The 16,455-nt window shown below is 39.4% G+C and overlaps 1 protein-coding gene across 8 annotated transcripts in view; it reads right to left on the bottom strand.

Annotated features, from left to right (window-relative positions):
- Nucleotides 1-16,455, bottom strand: part of TTC13 (tetratricopeptide repeat domain 13) — a 91,383-nt gene that overhangs the window by 60,423 nt on the left and 14,505 nt on the right. For all 8 annotated transcript variants that reach the window (XM_027596248.1, XM_027596249.1, XM_027596251.1 and 5 more), the window contains exons 2-4: nucleotides 8,415-8,509; nucleotides 4,653-4,728; nucleotides 2,179-2,249 (exon numbers count right to left, since the gene is read on the bottom strand). In XM_027596248.1, the coding sequence (XP_027452049.1) occupies nucleotides 2,179-2,249; nucleotides 4,653-4,728; nucleotides 8,415-8,509 (242 nt within the window). The remainder of the gene's footprint in view (nucleotides 1-2,178; nucleotides 2,250-4,652; nucleotides 4,729-8,414; nucleotides 8,510-16,455) is intronic.

Below are 16,455 nucleotides of genomic sequence, written 5' to 3'. Positions count from 1 at the left end.
AAGCCAAAGCCACTCTTGTTCCTTTATAAAAATACATTATAAATGGTCGCCCAGTTCTGTCTTCTTTGGGCCAGGAGTATTTGAACTTCTGCTGCTCCCCATCCTCTGTTCCTACCCCATCAACAGCCTGAATCAGCAGAAAAGGAGTCCCACCTTATAAACTGCACATTCTCAGAGAAAAATTTCTCACTTGAAAGCAACCCATTGTATTGCAGATTGATGAACATGCTCTATCAAATTTCAGTATTAAGACCTTTTCTTGGCACAAAGAGAGAAATTCTGACCTACTTTCTGAATGCAGTGGCGAGAGAAAGAAGTTTTACAACGATAAATGGACAACACGAGCAATAGTATAGAGTCATTAAAAGCATAAGATTAGAGAAATACTGAAAAACATTTACAGTATAAAATTCAGTGAAAAGGTAATACAAAATAGTAGACATATTCAGATTATAAAACACAAATGCATACTTTGAAAAGGTCGTAAGCAAAAAACTTCAAAAATGGTAGAGTGGCAGAATTAGGAAATTTTTTATTATTTAGAGTTCTTTCTTTAACATAGTTATACTGCCTTCAACTACAACGATATTTTTCAAAAAGTTGAATGCATTGATATATCCACAAGCTCTCACTGTTTTCTGCTATTAGTTACCGTAGATTAACCAACATTTCTCCCATAAATGTACCAAAACCTCCCTTTCAAACCAGGGCCAAGTGTTAATTGTGTGAAGTGCTTGCTTACCTTTTTAAATACTGCAATGCCTACCAGAAAGGCAATTTGTAAAACTACTAATAATCTACCCTTCACAGTCTAAACACCACTGAAGATTGTCATCCCATATGAGCACTCAAACACACAAGTGTTCAGATCTGAGGACTTTAAAGTAATCACTAAAACGATCTCCATGATTTTTTTTGAGAATGAAGACAGAATTGTCAATATAATTAATTTTATGCTTAAAGAAGAAAAAAAAGTAGAGCAAGAATTTCAAAATTAATATTTTAAAACAAAGTGTACTTGCTGGATTGTAAATTATGTTTGTTCTATGAATAGGAATATGCTAGAATGGTGCTTTGAGGAGCTAAAATTAACTGAGCACTCACTATGCCAGGCACTGGGTACTAAGGACTTTCTAGAATATTTCATTTAAACGCAACAAGAATAATTTTGGAGGTTATGGTTATTATCTCCAGGAGCCAGGAAATAAAATAACTTGCTAGCAAGCAGCAAAGGGGATTAGAACATGGGTATCTTCAACTCTAAAGACCACATTTCTTCACTGTAGTCTACTGCACAGCCACATCGACAATCTATCGATAATGGTCAGCACCACAAGAACACAGTTAAATAAAGGTAAGGGAGGGGCGCCTGGGTGGTTCAGTCGCTAAGCGTCTGCCTTCGGCTCAGGTCGTGGTCCCAGGGTCCTGGGATCGAGCCCCACATCGGGCTCCCTGCTCCGCGGGAAGCCTGCTTCTCCCTCTCCCACTCCCCCTGCTTGTGTTCCCTCTCTTGCTGTCTCTCTCTCTCTCTCTCTGTCAAATAAATAAGTAAAATCTTAAAAAAAAAAAGATAAGTGATATAAGGCCAACAATGTTAGTCTGCATTACAGGTCTCCCTTGCAACTCTTCGACATTTGTTCAAGCCTTTTTATCTTAACCAGATTTTAATGCAGCCATCAATCAGAAAAGGTTCAGTACTTCCACTGAAGAGTCCCACAATTACACTTTGCGGTGAGAAACAAATCCACGAGTGGAAACATGCAGATCAGCTCCAGCACGGAAAGTAAACATATGGACGTCCAAGAATTTCCAGCATCCACATCTTATGGGAGATAGCGCAGTAAAGAGGAAAGTGAACTAAGCTAGTTTTCGTTTTTTTTCTTTTAAACTGCATTTGAGTCCCATGTCTTTCAGCTGATGGTGGGGAGACTGTGAGCAAATTGCTTTACCTCCTTTGATCTCATTTTCCTCATTTAAAATAAAGTTAATACTGCAAAGATTAAATGAGAGCATTGTTTCAAGGCCTGCATCAAGAAAATGCTCAGTTGGGGCTGATCTCCTTTACCTTCTCATATGATCCTAAAAGCAATGTATTCTTGCAGTACTTTAGCTACGCATAAGTCCATATTTTTGTCATGACTATCAACTTGAAATTTCATAATTAAGAGGAAAAATTACCTGAAGCATTGTCGAAAAATGTCTTATCGCTTCATCATAGAGTCCACTGCCAATCAACACATAAGCAATAGCTATGAAACAAAATACATAAATATTACAGGAAAGAATGAAGGATCTCTGAGTAGAATCAGTAACTAAATTCTTTGCTGAGTCCTAACAGGCAGCTCCAAGGACCAGAAGCAATTAAAGAAAACCTGGAAGTTAATAAGATGTACTTGAATTCTTCCACCACTCGGCACCTGCTAGCAGTCTTCCAGTGCTCTCAAGATTTAAATTATTAAAGCCATCTATAAAACATCACCTACAAGAAGTAATTGTCTTTTTCTAGGCCCATCACTCACTTTCAAATACAAATAACCTTTATGATATTTCCTATCGATACATCAGAAGAGCTAGTAATGAGCCTGAATAAAGACCACATAACATGGCAATGTGATTTTACTGTGAAAGTTATGAGAAATACCAAATAGCCTCACAGATCTCAATCCCTGGGGGGTGCTGAACTTACTGCCAGTTACTGAGTAAGAACAAAAGCAGAGGCTCAAATTAATACATATTAAGAGAATGTTTAATTCACACCAGCGCAACACAGCAGTGGTCTTTTTCCTACCTCTTCTGATCAAAATATAGTCAAAACACTACCCAACATATACACTAAAGATGCATACGTAGTTTCTGATCAAATTGTGTCAGTAATTGGTATTTTGTAATTAGATCCATGACAACCTCTTAATACACGGCAATATGTGGACTAAATTTTTTCACCTGTCCAAAATGCAATAAATTATTGATAGTCTAGATTGCATTTCATCTATGTTACATTACATTATTGATAGTCTACATTATATTTCATCTATAAAATTTGCCCTAACTCCCTAAATCCTCAGATATCCCTGAAAAAATTGTATTCCTCACTCAACACAATACTATTTTGATCACATTTCTTCACAAGAAGAAATGAGTGACCCATAAAAATGAATACAGTTTTAGGGGATAAGTATTACTGTACTTAGGAACACGTTTAAATTGTTCTCCAAAGCTAGGCTGTTGAACTCCACTTAAATAAAATCAAATGCAGCTTTCAAAGCTTTCTATCTAAAAGTAAACACTTTTTTGAGAAAAACCCAAATGTATCCATTAAAAAAAAAAAATCCAAATCTTGCAAAACTATAAATAACTATTAAGATCTAAATTTTGTTGTGGCAGTCCAAAGACATAGAGAAAACACTGGAATTCCCACAGAAATCATTACTATCCAGCAATTCCACATCTCCTGGCAACGCCTATGTTGACAGAAGCTGCTCTTCCAAGGAAAAAATACTGTAATAGGAAGGATCCTAAGCCTCAGGGCCTAGAGGTCTAGTAGGATTAGTCTTAGAGCACAGAACAGGCCTGGCACATCCTGGGCCCTTAATTCCTGACTTAATAAATGAATATGGGGCTGACCAAAACCCAAGGACCTCAGAAAAGACCAAATCTGATTTCTTAACAGGTAATTAATTCTCAAAGCCTACTCAAAGAATATCACCAAAAAGTAATTAATACTTTCAAAATAGTCAGCTCTTAATTATCTGCACTAACAGAGCAAAGGAGCCAATACAAGAAGTGTTCAGTTTTTTGTTTTTTTAAGTAAGCTCTAGGCCCAGTGTGGGGCTTGAACTCATGACCCCAAGATCAAGAGTCGCAAGATCTACCAAGTCAGCCAGGCACCCCGAGGTATTCCATCTTAATATAAAATGCACATGGCCACAGAAAGGATAAAATAATTATATATAAATTAGAAAAAATTTCCAAAGGCGCTTCAGGCCACCAGGCACCAGGCAGGAGCATATGCTTCTGTGAAGTCTGTCCAGCTGCCCTGTTCAGGCCTGTATTCAATTTTGTTTCCACTCCTTCAACAGCAAGCTGACTCGACAATAAGCATATCAGACCCTGGAGGAACCAGCCTATTTGAAAACAGGCCCCCAGCAAGCCAAACTGCAAGACCCCTCTGCAGATCTGAATGAACTCAACCTTTCCACACCCACATTCTTAGATGCAACAAGAACTGACAGGCCTCACGGTAAAATTAACTTACACCAAGCTATTTTATTACACAGAAGATTACAGTAGGTGTGAGTCTCCTCTGCTTAACTTCTGTGTTGTTCCTATTCGATGACAGCACAAATTACCTTTAATGAATGATAAGCACTCTTAAGGACTCGTTACCATAATTGTTAATTTCCAGAGAAACAGAAGTTCTTACAGATCATTCTCTCCAGACCTTGTATTTTCTCTATTTCATATTATATTGACATGTAATGCATAGACCCGCACAAGGGTTGAATGCCCCACACAAGATCACACCACTCATACTGGCAGAGCCAGTGTCTGTGTTCTCTCTCCCTCACCACCCTGCCTACCTGTTCGGCACTGAATCATAAATTCTAGGCAAATGCCCCAGGAATACCCCCTCCCCCAGATTCAGATCTCACCTAGCTCTTCGTTTGTGCTGTCATTATCCGTAGCAAACGGGAATCTCTTTTGTTCTGCAATAGACTTGGCCTGGCTCTGAAACAGAAACAAACAAACATACGTTTTAGCTTATCGCAAGTGAAGACAAAGCTTATAATGAAGACCTGCATTTAAAAAAAAATTAAAGCTCCATTTGATTTATATGGAAGAAAAGATTCACTTTAATAAATACCAATTGTGTACTTCACACACATAGCTTGATTTGTCTCCTCCCCTATCATTAGTGGATTTGTTTCTTCCTTTTTTTTGATTTATTCATTTACCTGAGAGAGGGAAAAAGAGAGCGCACGAGTGGGGGGAAGTGCGGCGGGGTGGGGGGGGGGGCGGAGAAACTTAAGCTGACTCTGTGCTGAGCGCAGAGCCCGAAATAGGGCTCAATCCCATGACCCTGAGATCCTGACCTGAGCTGAAACCAAGAGTCAGGTGCTTAACCGACTGAGAAACCCAGGCGCCCCAGTGGTTCTGTTTCTAAGAACAAGTTCCTTTTCACTCCCATTGGGATTCATCCTGCTGACTGCTTCATGCTCCCTCCATGTTTTCAGAAACTATTCGATGACCTCAATCATGTTGCGAAGATCACATTCTAGCCATCAGTCCTCCAATGAGGCTGGATGACAGAATGTGGTTTTTTAAACTAAAAATATTTTAGAAATAAGAGCTACAAGTTGTACAGAGATGATGCCACCAAAGGACCAACAAAATCTGACCAAGAAACAAGCCATTTCTAGTGAAAAAAAGCACAGCAGATGATGAACATCTCCCTCCTACTGAAGGCAGTAGATCTGCCTACGAAGAAATTATACAGACATATGCACATTTGGCAGGAAAGCTAAAACAAAAGTGGAAACCAGGGGAAAATGAAGTAAATAAGTTAGCTTAGTAACTGGAGTGATTTTACAGGCAGTACCGGTCTACTGTATGTAATGACGGCTCTGTGGTGTTTCGGAGACAAATCATGTCTGATACTACAGCTGTGACTTCACCAGAAGGTTCAGCCGTTGATGCTAACTTGTGATACGTTTCGTTACAGGGTACACATTAAAGTGATTACTTCATACTGGATTCTTCTAAGACATGACTAAAACTTGTATGCATGCAGAGACAGCAAAACCTAAGAGAGTGAGAGACTAAAGATTTGTGGTTTTTGGCAAAACCACAGGATTAGAACCCAGTGACATCCCAATTAACTGAGTTCCTCTTTTTAAAAATGCATAGTACAGACGCCTACAGGCATATATATAGGCCAAATCATTTTACATGAGACGCTCTTCCAACTACTATATGTGCTATTCGGCTAACGATTGGTGTTCATTAGCAGTAATGAACTGTGGCCCCTTGGGCTTCACGGACTCAAATAACAGCAACAGGGCATATCCACTTATACTCCCTATACTCTCAAAATCTAGATTGATGTTCAGATACAGCACAGTATTTAGTTTGCCTATAAAACAGGTCAAGATGAAATCAGAGAGGGAGGTAAACCATAAGAGACTCTTAACTGTAGGAAACAAACAGGGTTGCTGGAGGGGAGGCGGGTGGGAGGGATGGGGTGGCTGGGCACATGATGAACTATATGCAACTGATGAATCACTGAACTCTACCTCTGAAACTAATAATACACTATATGTTAATTAATTGAATTTAAATTTAAAAATAAATAAAGCAGGTCAAGAATAAGCTACCTCTGGAGTTAGAACACAAGTTAAAGGCTATAGGCCAGAAGGGCATCCCATGTTGAGATGAATGCTCAACTTCATTCCATTTAGGACTCCAGACAAAAGGAAACATTGAAAATTCTACTACTATGGGAATGTTTAACACTCAGTTTCTTCCAGTAAAACCCTGATGACTAGAGAGAAACTCTATCAGCTCCTTCTCATTTTGCTCCATAGCTGGAGCTTCCACACAGCTACGGGAAGTCTTAGCGGGATCCTTGAGAGACAGCTTTAAGAAGCGGCAGATTTAACATTATGTGAAGACATCACAGTATGGACATCCGGGTGTGACCAGACACGAGACTTTCCTCTTTATCAGACGGTCACAGATCAGCACACAGATGCAAAAGATTTATCTGCTTAATAAGTTGCTGAGGGCCCAGAAAAGGAGTCTATGAAAAATGCTTTTAGTGCTTAAAAAATCCAGTATTCAATGAGAGTCTCCCATTTGCCAAACCTTTGTGCAGAAAGATATGGGAAAAGAATACAAATGAAATCCCATAAAAAGAAATCATTTACCAAACAACATCAAGAGTATACTGAAGACCATACCTGAGCTAAGTGTTTTTATTTTATTAAAAATAAAACCTGAGAGAAGTGAGAAGGAAAGTATAGTATGAACAAATTAATTTCCTGATCAGAAAGAATCCTTCCCACTTCTAATGCCGCATCTATCGATATCCTCTGTGGACAGCAGTGAGAAGCTCTGATCAAGGAAGTTTATGCATACAGCCCCACTTCTCTGGTTGACTAACTCCAATCCATCCGTCAGGTCCCTGCTTAGGTTTCAATTCCTGAAAGCTGTTCTACCTGCTCCCCTTAACTTAAGGGAGATTATGTTGACCTTTTGCTATACTTCTACATTTATTTGTAATAATTATCGGGTTAGTGACTAGGAGTCACGAGCGTAGGGACTGAGGCTAGCTGGCTCACTATGGTATTCCCAGTACTTACTTAGCACAACGCCTGGCACATAATAGGTGCAAAATAAATATCTGGAGAATTAATGAAGAAATGAATAGTCGGACTCCCATATTTTCAACCTAGGGAAAATGAAAGGCCAAGATTGATGAGCTTTCTCCCATAGGTTACTAGCTAGTGCCATCTTAAACTAGAAAAGCAACACGTAGAAAATATTTGAATTCCTGTCCCTAATAATTCTAAGAATCTAATCGCCTATCCAAGGTGGGGATCACCCAATTTCTACTTAAATGTTTTTAGTGATGGCCAACTCACTACTTTATAAGATAGCCCATTCTGGTTTGAGACCAGTCTAATTCAAGTTTTTCCATAAATCAGGTTGACTGCCATGCAGTGAATTAGGTAAAATCTGTTGATCATTTTCTAGCTTGCAATTTCTACCTATTTTTAGTAGTTCTTACATGCAAAGGCAAAGCTTTGTCGGGGGAAGAAAGACTATCCTAAAGGGAAATTTTAAATGAAAGAAGCAAACAATATCTACATAGATGTTAAAGGAAAAGGACTGGAGAAAAAAAATATGTCAACCTTGGGCACTGAAAGAGCCACTCAGCTTCACAGAGGCTGTGAGACTGAAGGCGCGTACGTGCTAACGTGGATAGGCAGAGACACACGTTACCCAGCGCCAGGTACTCAGCCCTGGAGTGGAGAGGTCTCCCATACAGTTTGGCTGGTATCAATAATTAAAAACATAAAAGATACCCACACTGGCAAAGGCTGGAAAAATAAGATACATTATACCTTCAAATACACGAGGTTTCTAGAAATAAGGGTCAGCCATGATCTCCCCCTTTATTCACTGGAACTTAAAAGTAAAATGGACAAGATCTAGAATGATCAACCATCCAATTCATAAGTCATAATAATTCAATGTGACTAAATACCAGATGACCTATCTTTATCTTATGCAAGTAGAACCAACTGGAATCAACCCCTAGTTGATAAACAGAGGTGACCTCCTTCTTTTGAAAGCAGCATCATTGTGGCTCTAGGTTACAAAAACAGAAAGCATGTATGGAAGATGCATACCAGAATCTTTTCAGTGTTGAGGGAAAGTAATGAGTCACAGGGTGGTGGTCCTTTGGGTTCGCAGTCTGAGTCGTGGAAGTTCAAAAAGGATGACTCTGCAAAGCAAACATTCCTGGTTATTCTCCTCACCTTAAATTTATGGCTCTTAGGTGTCTAACTATGAATTATCATGTGAAAAACCCAAAAAAACCAAACTAAGGACAAAGCAAAAAACACTAAAAGGGGCATCCTATCTTCCACTTTATAGCTATGTAACATTCTGTGGTTTCCAAATATCCTCACAACCAGTCATTAACATAGTAGTTGTTAAGATAACTTTGTTAGACATCTCCTACCAGGCAGCATTTACTAGAGATTAAAAAAAAATCACAAAGGGGAGACCAAAGTCAAGCCAGGGAGATCTAATGTTAAAAGATAAGTACAGGGGCACCTGGCTGTCTCAGTTGGCTGGAACGTGTGACTCTTGATCTTGGGCTTCTAGGTTCAAGCACCATGTTGGGTATAGAGATTACTTAAAAATAAAATCTTAAAAAAAAAAAAAAGGTATGTACTAAGGGTCTAGTATCCAGAATATATAAATATCTCCTGATTTCAACAAGAAAAAGACAACCAAATTAAAAAATGGGTAAAGGAGGGGCGCCTGGGTGGCTCAGATGGTTAAGCATCTGCCTTCAGCTTGGGTCATGATCTCTAGGTCCTGGGACTGAGTTCCCAGCTCAGAGGGGAGTCTGTCTCTCCATCTCCCTCTGCCTTTCCCCTTGTTTGTGCTCTCTCTCTCAAACGAATAAAAAGCTTTTTTTTTTTTTTAAATGGGCAAAGACTGGAATAGGCAATTCTCCAAAGAAGATCCACAAATGGCCACTGAGTACATGAAAAGATGTTCTACATCACTGTTAATTACAGACTGCAAATCAAACCATAATTAAGATACCACTTCATGCCCACAAGGATGGCTATGTTTTTTTCAAAAATGGGAAATCACAAGTGTTGGCAAGGATGTAGAGAAATTAGAGCCCTTTGTGCACTGCTGATGAGGATACAAAGAGGTGTGGCTGCTGTGGAAATCAGTTTACTGGCTCATCAGAAAGTTGAACATAGAATTACCATACAGTCCCACTATTCCATTCCCGGGTATATACCCCAGAGAACTAAAAACAGGGACTCAAACAAGGACATGTATGTGCATCGTCATAGAAGCACTATCTACAATAACCAAACAGTAGAAATAGCTCAACAGATGATGGATACATCGTGGCATATACATATAGTAGAATATAGTTCAGCCTTAAAAAAGGTAGTACGACAATCATCATGAATTAGTACAATACTTTACTCCTATAATAATAAACCTACATTTATACTTTAGCTCACTAACAGAATTTCAAAATTGGGAGACTTCACTCTAAGCGACATCTAAAATGCTTGCCTATATTTGGAAATATTCAAAGGTGCAGCATATATGATATATATCTTATCACTGTTTACACCCTCTGGCCTAAGATAGAGAGGAAAATGTCTATTTTTTAGTTATCTCAGGGCCAATTATTAAATTATCAATTTGAACACCACCTTTACATTACAGTCACCAGGGTCCATTTCTAGACTTTTTTTTTTAAAGGAATCTTTGAGATTATTTACACCCAATGACGATAGCTCTGACAGATGACTATCTCATCTACATGGACACTGATATTTTGAAAGTGACAGGAGTAACTCATGTTCATTCTAGAAAATATAGAAAAATCACAAAACATAAATAAAAGTCATTTAGAATACTACCACACATTGAGAACCAATGTGAAAATTTTGGTGTAGTTAATGTAATTAAGAGTGACAATGCTGAAATCAGATGGCTTGGGTTTGAATTCCTGTTGTCTGCCACTACTTACTAGCTCTTGGCCACTGACCTAGCCTCATCAATCTTTGGTTTCTTCATTTATAAAACAGGGTCAATGAGAGTATCTACTTCATGCGAGTGCTTGATTTAAACAAGATAATTTAAACAAGGAGATAGAATACCAAATATTTGGTACTGTTTCTGGCATAAAGAAGGAGCTAAAAGATGTTTGCTACTATTGTTATCATTAGGTTGTGAGAATGGAAGGAGATACACTGTTTTGTAACCTGCCCTTTTAATGTAACAATATAAACACTTCCCCATATGACTAAATTTTCCTCTGCATTATTTAAATTCAAACTTAGTTAGATTAGATAAGATTTTTAGTATCTTTAAAATTTTAATTTTCTACAATAAACCTGTATTTTGCTGTCGTTGTTGTTTCTAGACTAATCCCTTATAACGATCTGCTTATTCTGACTTCAATAATATCACATTATTTCAATACTGTACCCTTTTAATAAATGAATACATTTTAATGTAAAGCAAAGTCTCATCATTTTTTTTTCAGAAGTTTCTTGGCTATTTGGATCAGCATTCTTCTTTCAGATAAAACTTCATTTTGTTAAGGTTACAAAACAAAAAAGTCCCTCTATGACTTTTTGTTTTTTTGTTTTTTAAGTAGCCCCCACGCCCAGCATGGAGCCCAACGTGGAGCCCAACGTGGAGCCCAACGTGGAGCCCAACGTGGAGCCCAATGTGGGGCTTGAATTCACAACTCTGAGATCAAGACCTGAGCTGAGATCAAGAGCCAGCCGCTTAACCAACTGAGCCACCCAGGGGCCCCCACTCTATGATTTTTATTAGAATTGTTAAAACTGTAGATTAATGAGTGGAGGAGTACTTCTTTACAAAATTTAATCTATTTATTCAACTTTTATTAACCTATGCAAAACTTTACAATTTTCTATATAATTTACACATTCAAACTTGTTGTGATTAAAAAGAAAATTGTTGGATGACCACTGATTTAGTACATATTTGTTGAGCATCTACTACGTTCCATTCACTGCTCAGTGGTCTTCAACACCAAAAATGACCCCTGTCCTTCTATATGAAGATTATAGTTCAGGGATGCCTGGGTGGCTCAGTCCTGCATTGGGCTGCTTGCTCAACAAGGAGCCTGCTTCTCCCTCTGCCTGCTGCTCCCCCCGCTTGTGCTCTCTCTCGCTCTCTCTCACAAATGAAAATAAAATCTTAAGAAAAAAATATGCTTTAAAAAAAAGATTATAGTTCAGTGAGGGAAACCAACAGTAATCAAAATCACACAGAAATGTCAAGTCACAGCAGCTTAAAGAACTCATGACCAGAGCATAGTCAGGAGAAACAGTACTCAGGGACAGTTTCCTGAGGTCGTGAATAACAGCATCAGAGCATACTGATAGAGTTCACAGGGTAGAGGCACACTTCTGATCCCCATTTTAAAAACAAGGAAACTGAGGCAAAGAGCCTAAGTAATCTGCCCATGGCTACCCTCTAGCAAAGCAGTGGAGGTGGGATTTGAGCCCAGGCAGTCTGGTTCTGGATCTGCGCTGGAGAGAGTGAAGGGAGACCTGAGGGAAGTTTCAGATTTAAAAGGAGAAGGTCCATGGGCAGCTGGTAGGACAGGCAGAGTGGTCCAGACAGAAAGACAGCATATTGTAAATCTTCTGTCTTAACTGGCTAGAGCTCAATATTTTATCTACCCACATTACTGAATTCTTAATAGCTCTATTAATGCTTCCATTTATTCAGTGGATAATTGTATCATCTACATGTAATTATCAAGATCTTTTTAATATTTATACTCATTTAGCATCTTATTTTACTACATAAAACCTCCAAAAAGAGTGCTCAATACTAGTACTCCTGCTTATTCCTGATATTAATACTTCATTGAATGATCCAGAATTTCCTCAAGTTTTGACGATAAGATTTCTCATTTAACATTTATAAGCATCCAGTGGGAAGATGCTCTATATGGCTATGGGTTAACATTGATGTATTTTACCACATAAAGGAAGGATTCTCCTATTCTTTGTTTTATCAAAAATTTTAAATCAGGAAAGCTGGCTGAACTTTATCAAGTGTTTTTGGAAATTTCTTTATGATAATCATGTAATTTTTCTCCTTTGACCTATTAAGGTAATTAATTTGATTTTTTTTAAAAAGTTGAGCCATCTTTGTACTTCTAAAATAAATTCTAATTGGCCAAGGCACATCATTACTTTGATTGCTGGCTTCAGCTTATTAATATTTTACTTAGGATTTTTATAACTATTTTATAGCTTTCTTCCCACCCCACCCCCACAACCGTATTAAATTCTGGCATTAGTGTCTTTTGCTGGTTTGGTAGGATCTGTGAGAGAAAAACAGTTTGTTACAGCTATACCCAGAGTTGTCTGGAACAGAAGGTTAAATTTGTTCTTCAATCTAAAACTGTTTAGCTCACTATGGCTTTGATTATTTTACAATAACAACCCAACCATCTGTATTTAGATGGTACAGATTTCCATAGAATCAGGAAAACATATTCCTCCTTGCTCAGATAACACAAGATTTATTTTATATATCTTTTAAAAGATTTTATTTGAAAGAGAGACAGAGCAGGAGTGGGGAGGAGGGTCAGAGGGAGAGGGAGAAGCACACTCTCTGCTGAGCAGAGAGCCGGATGCGAGGCTCGATCCCAGGACCCCAGGATTATGACCTGAGCCGAAGGCAGACACTTCACCGACTGAGCCACCCAAGTGTCCCGCAAGTAAAACTGAAAGATAATTACTACAGAAATATTCTCAAAACACAATACAGAATCTTATCTTTTTCTTCTAGATCATCTCTTAAACATTTACTGAATGATTCGTATTTTTAATCTTAGCAGGGATTTCTCCACATTTGTGTCTTAATTCTCATGGCCTCTATAATTGTCCACACGGCCCCTCACTCCTAACGTACATTTGCCTCTGCTCTTCTATATATGTGTGAGCCTTAGCAGGTTGATCTATTTTATTCTTTTTTAAAGAACCAACTCTTGGATCTGTTTATCAATTCTACTGTTGCTATTTCTCATTCATTTATTCTGGCTTTGTTCTAGGCACTGCTTCCAACTTCCCTTCTCTCCTTTTCTTGTTGCTCAAGCTTAGTTTCCAGCTCATTTACTCCCTGTCTTCATCAAGACGAAGAAGCCACCAAAGGCTTAAGCACAAGAAAGATTATGGACATACATCACTAGGAGGCGGAGCAAGATGGCGGAGGAGTAGGAGACCTAGATTTCGTCTGGTCTCAGGAATTCAGCTGAATAGGGATCAAACCATTCTGAACACCTACGAACTCAACAGGAGATCGAACAGGAGAGTAGCAACAACTCTCTGAACAGAGAAGCGACCACTTACTGGAAGGTAGGGCGTGCGGAGAAGTGAATCCGAGGCGATATTCGGGAGGATAGACAGCGGGGGAGGGGCCTCCGCCGGCCACTTCTGGCAAGTGATAGAGCCGCGGAGCACAAAATCGGACCTTTTAGAAGTTGGCTCGGCGGAGGGACGTCGCTGCAGTGGCTAAGCGGGGGGTGGAATCCTCCCGGGACAGTGTGGTCTCAGGACCCTCGGGGTCACAGAGAGACCGGGGGTGCCTGAGTGCGCCAGAGCTCCCAGGCATCGGAGCAGGGAAGCCGGCTGCAGATACGGAGCAGAGTCGCGGGCTCTCAGCTCGGGGTTGCCATAAACTGTGATCTGCGGCCCAGTCGGGGCACGGCTCCCCCAGCAGGGACCCAACAAGCAGCAGATCCGGGGAGACTCCCCTTCCTTCCCAGGGAGGAGCGCTGCGGGAACGCACTGCAGGGATCTGCTGGGTTTGGAGACTCCGCGCGGGGTCGGGTGCCAGAGATAGCAACGCTCGATCACAGGCCGGGTGAGCACGGAGTGCGGCCGGAGACCGGGGAGACGGGAGTGACTGCTTTTCTCTGGGGGCACACTGAGGAGCGGGGCCCCGAGTTCTCAGCTCCTCCGAGTGGAGATTGGGAGGCCACCATTTCTGCCCTGGTCCTCCAAAGCTGTACCGAGAGCTTGCAGGGAACAAAAGCTCCTGAGAGCAAACCGGAGCAGCTTCCTTAGGCCGGACCGACAAGGGCGGGGCAATTCCGCCTCCGGCAAAGACATTTGGAAACCACAGCAACAGGCCCCTCCCACAGAAGATCAACACAAACAGCCAGCAAGCCAAGACCAAGTTGATCGATCAAGGAGAATAGGAGAACTCCAGCGCTAGGGGAATACTGCACATAGATTCATGGGTTTTTTTTTTTTTTTTTTACCATGATTCATTATTTCATCAAAGTTAATTTTTGTTGACTGTTTTTTTTTATTTTTCTTTTTCCCTTTTTCAACCAACATCTTATAAATCCCTTTTTAAAAAAAAAAAAAAACATTTTTTATTTTTCATTTTTAGAGTCATATTTTATCCCTTCATAGTAGTTACCCTTATTTTTGGCATATATATATAAGTTGTTCTCTCTTTAAAATTTTGAGGTACAGTTTCTTCTAACAGATCAAAATATACCCTAAATCACTAGTGTATGGCTTTGTTCTAGTCTCCTGCCTGATCACATTCTCTCCCTTTTTCCTTTTTTTTTTTCCTTAAATCTTCTTTCTTTTTTCAAACAACTTATCTTACCAAGTCCTTTTATAAAATCTTTTATAATTTTCATCTTTACAGTCATCTTCCATCCCTTCATTGTATCAACCCTTATTTTGTACATATATGTCTTTCTTCCTTTAAAATTTTAGGAGGCACTTTTTTCTAACAGACCAAAATACGCCCAAAATCTAGTGTGTGGCACTGATCTATGCACTAGCCTGATCATATCTGATCATATTCTGCATTTTTTGTATTGTTTTGTTTTTGTTTTTATCTTTTTTTTTTCTTTTTCTCTTTCTTTTTTCTTTCTTTCCCTTTCTTTTCCCCTGGTTTCAGGTCTTTTCTGATTTGTATACAGTATATTTGCTGGGGACGTTGTAAACCTGTTAGCATTTTGTTCTCTCATTCATCTATTCTCCTCTGGACAAAATGACAAGACGAAAGAAATCACCTCAGCAAAAAGAGCAAGAGGTAGTACCATCAGCCAGGGACCTACTCAATACGGACATTAGTACGATGTCGGACCTAGAGTTCAGAATCATGACTTTAAAGATACTAGCTGGGCTTGAAAAAAGCGTGGAAGTTATTAGAGAAACCCTTTCTGGAGAAATAAAAGAACTAAAATCTAACCAAATCGAAATCAAAAAGGCTATTGATGAGGTGCAATCAAAAATGGGGGCACTAAATGCTAGGATAAATGAGGCAGAAGAGAGAATCAGCAATATAGAAGACCAAATGATGGAAAATAAAGAGGCTGAGAAAAAGAGAGAGAAACAACAACAGGATCACGAGGGCAGAATTCGAGAGATAAGTGATATGATAAGACGGAACAACATTAGAATAATTGGGATCCCAGAAGAAGAAGAGAGAGAGAGAGGGGCAGAAGGTATATTGGAAAAAAATTATAGCAGAGAACTTCCCTAATGTGAGGAAGAAAACAGGCATTAAAATCCAGGAGGCACAAAGAACCCCTCTCAAAATCAATAATAATAGGTCAACACCCCGACATCTAATAGTAAAACTTACGAGTCTCAGAGACAAAGAGAAAATCCTGAAAGCAGCTCGGGAGAAGAGATATGTAACCTACAATGGTAGAAACATTAGATTGGCAACAGACCTATCCACAGAGACCTGGCAGGCCAGAAAGGACTGGCAAGATATCTTCAGAGCACTAAACGAGAAAAATATGCAGCCAAGAATACTATATCCAGCTAGGCTATCATTGAAAATAGAAGGAGAGATAAAAAGCTTCCAGAACAAACAAAAACTAAAGGAATTTGCAAACACGAAACCAGCCCTCCAAGAAATATTGAGAGGGGTCCTCTAAGCAAAGACAGAACCTAAAAGCAGCAAAGAGCAGAAACGAACACAGACAACAGACAGTTAACAGTCACCTTACAGGTAATACAATGGCACTAAATTCATACCTTTCAATAGTTACCCTGAATGTAAATGGGCTAAATGCCCCAATCAAAAGACACAGGCTATCAGATTGGATTAAAAAACAAGACCCATCGATATGCTGTCTGCAAGAGACTC

The sequence above is a fragment of the Zalophus californianus genome, chromosome 15, assembly GCF_009762305.2.
Source record: "Zalophus californianus isolate mZalCal1 chromosome 15, mZalCal1.pri.v2, whole genome shotgun sequence".
NCBI classification, from domain to species: domain Eukaryota; kingdom Metazoa; phylum Chordata; class Mammalia; order Carnivora; family Otariidae; genus Zalophus; species Zalophus californianus.
The sequence above is the reverse complement of the archived record's forward strand: the minus strand, read 5'-3'. Positions and strand labels throughout refer to the sequence as shown.